Here is a 6,004-nt window from a genome sequence, read left to right as displayed (position 1 = left end):
TTCATTAAGACATTTAAACTACAATAATGAACAAGACAATAATGCATTGAACACACAGGACCTCAATGGAAATAAGTCCTTTCGGCTTTTTTGCGTTATCATTTTATCTATCTATCTATCTATCTATCTATCTATCTATATGCAAACTGTTAATAAACTATTCAATCAATTGTATTATTCAATCAATGATAACCTGTAGTCACGTATTAATTACCACCGCTGAAATGCCCTTGAACAAGGCATCAACCACTACGATGAAATGTGTTCTATGAGCAGGGCCTGGCTGGAAACAAGTTCTTGAGCTTAGCCCAGATACCCTGGGTAAATATAGATTTCATTTCATTTCATTTCATTTCACGTAGGGTGACCACGCCCACGTAGGAGACCGGAAGTGTAGCCCACTCTAAGCGGGAGTGGGAGGAGTTGTAACTTGTTGTGTTTTGGATCTTTGGTGAGAGAGCAGCAGCTGCACAGAAATTAGAAAACATTTCTATTTTCTAACATAAGATTAGGACAGCAGCCGAGCCGTGTATACATGACCCGTTCTATTCATTGTATGGAGCGCGTCGGGTAAAGTTAAACGAGTTAAAGTTAAAACGATACTGTAGTTGGCGTTCGTACTCGTGAAATGGGAGTTGGCTAACTTGGCTAACTGTTAGCTGTTAGACTTTGTTTACACACACCGTTATATATATATACATAGCATTTATACGTTGACGCCATCTAAAGTGTAGCTACTTTATCGAACAACATGAACATCCTTCCTAAGAAGAGCTGGCACGTGAGGAACAAAGATAATGTGGCTCGCGTGAAGAAGGACGAGGCCGAGGCGGCGGAGGGGGAGCGCGAGGCCCAGCGGCGCGTGGAGCGTGCTGAGCAAGAGGTAAACAAACCGCTTCTCATCTTTCAGCTTGCGGCTGATGATTAAATCAGTATGCAACATGCTTTAGCCAAGTGCATAGGTTTCAACCCTTTTAATACTCCGTTGTTTATTCAGGATTTGTACCACCATTTGATGAGATTTAGCCTCTCAGACCCTAGCTCCTTTCGGAACCCTACGTTAAAGTTTCTGACATTTTGATGACTTTACGTAGGGTTCCTTATCATCGACTTCAAGCGACATGGGATGCAATCTGAGTTACCCTTCTCCGACGGATCTCTGCGCTGTGGGTGTGACGCTGACATATTCCAAAAGAAGCATATGAACGCTATAGGAGACAACGACCCCTCTGCTCCCCCCCCCCCCCGAACGGCTCTTTTGGAATATGTCAGCGTCACACCCACAGCGCAGAGATCCGTCGGAGAAGGGTAACTCAGATTGCATCCCATGTCGCTTGAAGCCGATGATACCGGACCCTACGGGGTAGGGGTCCAAAGGAGCTCAACCCGGGGGGTCCGGAGACGGGCTACTCAGACCCAAGACTTAGAATATCTTATCATTGGAAAATATCTTGTCCACGATTCAATGCTGTATTGATGTGGGTGCCATCATAGGAGAGATAACAGGAAAATGTTGATCAAAATAACAGTCCTTCTACATTCTTTTTTGTGTAGTCTTCTTGTAAATTAAGTAATGCAAATGTTAACAATAATTTAACTCTTAAGAGCGTAGAAAGGTATTCTACACTCAAGAGTTACAAATATATAAGGGTCACTTTGGTTAGCACTTAGCAACTCCATCATTTAGCTGGGGGCCACCTGGAACCCCCTCGAGGACCACTGGTGGTCCCCGGACCGCTTTAGTACTCTGTTCTATGTATGGCAGTGATTTCGTTAGCCCCATCTGTGAAGTCCATAGCCTTGGATCAAGACTATCGTAGCTCATTTTTAATGTATTTTTAAGTCGGACTCGATCAATTTGATGAATTACATGAGTACACATTTAATTGCACACAGCCAGCAAAGCTGTAGTGTATAGACTGTTTTCTAAAACCCGATTTATATTTACCGGTACTTGAGTGCATATTCCACATTTCTGCTCCGCAACCAAGTATAAATTCAGACGTAATGTGAAATGACTTGCTTGCTAACCGGCTCTGCTGTTCCGCAGGCACGCACAAATTTCCTGAGACGGAAGTCCAGGGCGGCTCTGGAAGAGGCGGGAGTGAGGAGGCCAGATGACGAGGAGAAGAGCGAAGAGAGCGGGGGCGTGTTGGAACACCTCAACCTGTTCCCTCTGGAGGACTCTTCGGGGAAGAAAGGGAATGAGGAATATCTCAAGGACAAGAAACAGGAAACGGTACGGTAACCTTGAGGTCAACTTCTTCTATCGCTCTGTTCAACGAAGACGTAAAGCTGCAATCTGTCAAGTTTAATGTCTTAGGATTTGAACCTGGGTTTCTCGCCCACGTGGGAGACCGACCTTCTACAGCTTTATTGATAGACAGAATCCCTGCTTGGCCGTAGGAGATATTGTGCTTATCACATTAAGACCTGAGGCCGATTCTACAAAAATGCTCACACTTTGAATTTTTTTCCAAAATGTTCAAAAATAGCAGATGTACAGGCTTGTAGGTGGCACAAAGTGACTGTGAGCGTGTGTCTCTGCTATTTTTGAATAGCCCGTGCAAAAATGTGGTGATGTGTCTAATTCACCTCTAAAGAGAATGTTTTGTTTTGCCATATCTTAGAATGGTAGCTTGTATCTTTGGAGATGCCAGTGTGCACGCAGCATAAGGGAGTGAAATTTAACTTTTGTTCTCTAGCCTTATACGCTATTACAGCTAGCTGGATATGTTATTTGACTAATTCAAGTGTAATAATGTTGACCAAATGAAATGACAAGGAAGAGCATGAAGAATAGAATCGGTTAATTTATTTTTTAAATGTACATGTGTACAAGTTAGAACAATTTGGTCCAAAGAAATGGTATTCAGTGTTGTCTAGTTAACCTGACAGAAGCAATGTTGTGTGGCAAGATATGGTATTTTAATCACTCCGTCTGTTTGAACAAAATAACTTGAGAACTGGCGGTGCCTTGTGGTACAGTCAGGTAATACACTGACAACATGCATCTTGTGAGTCACAAACAACCAGGTTAGATTCTCATGTGGTCTCTACATTGTCCTAAATACGCAAAAGTCATTACTGTCCCAAAAACATGACTTTTTAGTTGAAATGGTCACGATCAAGGTCGTGGTCAAAATGAGCCTTGAAGTTCAAGGTGTGTTTAATTTCCATTTGATGTCTTCACCCTTTTCCAGGAGAAACAGGAACGTGCCATCGGCCTACTGGTGTCCCTGGGCCCACAACCAGGCACAGAGGTCACACCCTGGTACATGAAGACTGGCAGCGAAAAGGAAGAGGACAAAGCCAAAGAGAAGAAGGACAAAGAGAAGAAAGACAAAGAGAAAGACCACGGAGGGCAGAGAAAACCCTTGAGTACGGAGGAGAAGGAGAAGAGAGACCGGAGGCTGAAAGACCTCTTGGACCCCTTGAAGGACATGAAGAAGGCCCTCGCCATAAAGGACAGGAAGGCACACAAGAGCAAGAAGGACAGGAGAGACAGAGGAGAGCGGAGGAGCAGTGGAGAGAGGTAAGAATAAAATACGAATACACTAGGGAACACTCAAATATGTTCCTTTTGCCCAATAATAGAACACAGGCTAAAACTAAATACAATTATGGAAACTCAGAATAAGGACACGCATTCCAGTATTTTTGTGTGCGCTATGAATATTTACTGGTGGCTCTTGGACTTGGTTTCCATGTATTTATAATTGTATCTTTATGTTTTGATGTTAAAGCCCGAATCAAATGTTGATGTGTTGGGATAGTAACATTTCTTATTTTAATCTAATGTGTTCTATTCATGAGGGTTAATATAAACGTCCAAGAGGCTTATGAACAATGTCTGTCTCAAGACGATAAGGGAAAAACAAACCACAACGAAATGTTTATTAATGGGAGAAATTACCTCGTGGACAAATATGGACGTTAACACACATCTGTTCCGTCTCGTCCAGCTCCATGGAGCGTTTGCGCGCCGAGCGTTTGCAGAGAGAGGTGGAGGAGAAGAGGCGAGCCCAGGCCCTGCTGGACCAAAAGAACGGCAAGGGAAAGGACAAGGAGCCAGAGGCAGAGGAGCGGGAGAGGCCATACAACAACGCTTACTTCCCAGAACTCGCACGCAAGCGCCAGAGGAAAGACCGCGACAGCTGGAGAGATGAGATTTTAAATTCATGACCCGTCCATGGGGGACTGAATTCTGACTTTTTGTTCTTGCTGCAGAATGCTCAAGTATAGTTCATAGCTACTACAGGACCATGTCTTCATCAGATTGGTGCGGAAACGAATCAACATAGAATAGATGGCATAAGTCTGTACTGACGGGAGAAAGTGGCCGGCAGTCGGATAAAATGCTTTTTATGGAACCATACGGAATGCTCGGGTGCTAATACCGGCCTGTGCAAAATTCTAACATCCGTGGCCCCGGGTGGGGGGGGGGGGGGGGGGCAGAAGAACTTAAATCTGAACGTTTATGTACACGTTAATGTTGTAAATGTAGCAAGGTGATGTCGCATCATGATTATAACAGTCACTTTTACTGTAGTTGAACATTCAGGACAATGCCATTGGAAAAGAAAATACTACTTTCTGCATGTTATTTGGCACAGTTAACCACGTGAAAGCAAATATAACTTTCCCGCGGGACAGGCTGAAGCATTGCAGCTGTAGCTTGTAAATATATAATTTGATCTAATTTATTCGTTGCGCTAACTGTGCAAACTGATTCATCCACACTACGAGGATAGTATCATTGTTTTTCTTGAAATGCATATTATAATTCTAGTACAGGAGAACTGACGCAGAACAAAGTCATGGAATTTTAAGTTATTTTTTTAACATATGTTTTTGCCTTAGGGGAGAGAGTAGAGTAGGGGTTGTGATATGCAGAAAATGGTCCGTCCGGCCGGGAATAAAATCAATGACTCACTGTTGGGTAGTGGAGCCCATATAGTGCCCTATAACCACTTGACTATCGAGTCCAACGGTGTGTTCTTACTTGATTCAGTATCCGACTTTTAATTCTTGTCCGACTGGGCTGCGTATTTTGGACGCTTACTAAATTATTCTACACCATATGCATATTCTGCACACAATTGCTGCTGTTTTTTTGGTCATACCTGTCTGTATACAACTACTCTGAACTGTATTTTATCTCATTTCTGTACCTGTACAGTATGAGTGACAAATAAACCATCTAGGATTTTGAATCTTGCCATTCTTCATTTAGTATAGGCTGCAGTGCAGAGGTGTAAAACTCCTAGCACCGTCACTTGTGTTGCTGCTGAAATATGACTGCCAGTAGAGTAGTCTTTTTTTTTTAAAGATTCGTAACTGAGTAGGAGAGAAGGGAGCGTGTTGGGAATACAGGATTACAAGCAGCGAATCACTATCCCCTTTTCGTTGTTGAATGTAATGTATTAAGGACCTGTTCTATTAACTATTTTACACGATGTCAAGGTTTGTGCAGTTGGACAGTGCCCAGTCTGGTCTAGTGAAGCTGTAGTGTGCAGAAAGACTAACAAAATTATTGATTCCACCGCTAATGATTACTCTCGCCCCCCCCCCCCCCCCCCCCCCATAGGTTCTTAAATAATCCTTCACACTGATTGGCTAACAATACATAAAAATGTATACCATTGCCATTCACCATTCTAATTTCTAGCTTACAATAATTGTTCTCAATAAATAATGTAGCAGGCAATACGGATACCAGAGAACTCGCCAGTTTACCAAGTCGCCGGCGTCTTCATCGTTATGCTAACATACTGTCTTCATCAGTGTAGTAGGCTTATGTCAAACTCACAGATGTTAGTTCATTTCCAAAGTGATCAAATTATTTTGTGCAATTAAATAAATAAAATAAATGGTCAGCTAGATAATGAGTTATGTTAATACCAAGGATAAGTAGGCCTGTTTAAACTTTTAGCATTCCTACTTTCTCCAGTGTTAACTCTAAACAACTATCCTCTCTCAATTCAATGCAATTTAAATGAAG

The 6,004-nt window shown here is 42.6% G+C and overlaps 2 protein-coding genes across 2 annotated transcripts in view; both read left to right on the top strand.

Moving 5' to 3' along the window:
• Positions 1-6,004, top strand: part of mboat7 (membrane bound O-acyltransferase domain containing 7) — a 184,530-nt gene that overhangs the window by 32,624 nt on the left and 145,902 nt on the right. The window lies entirely within an intron of this gene.
• On the top strand, positions 392-5,216 carry leng1 (leukocyte receptor cluster (LRC) member 1). Its single transcript, XM_079503976.1, has 4 exons — positions 392-883; positions 2,051-2,239; positions 3,204-3,535; positions 3,966-5,216. Exons 1-4 carry the CDS (start codon positions 752-754, stop codon positions 4,183-4,185), a joined length of 873 nt encoding a protein of 290 aa, XP_079360102.1. The 5' UTR covers positions 392-751; the 3' UTR covers positions 4,186-5,216.

The sequence above is a fragment of the Electrona antarctica genome (genome assembly GCF_951216825.1).
Source record: "Electrona antarctica genome assembly, chromosome: 6".
In the NCBI taxonomy this organism is placed as follows: domain Eukaryota; kingdom Metazoa; phylum Chordata; class Actinopteri; order Myctophiformes; family Myctophidae; genus Electrona; species Electrona antarctica.
Note: the sequence above shows the minus strand (reverse complement) of the source record. Positions and strands in the feature narration are given on the sequence as shown.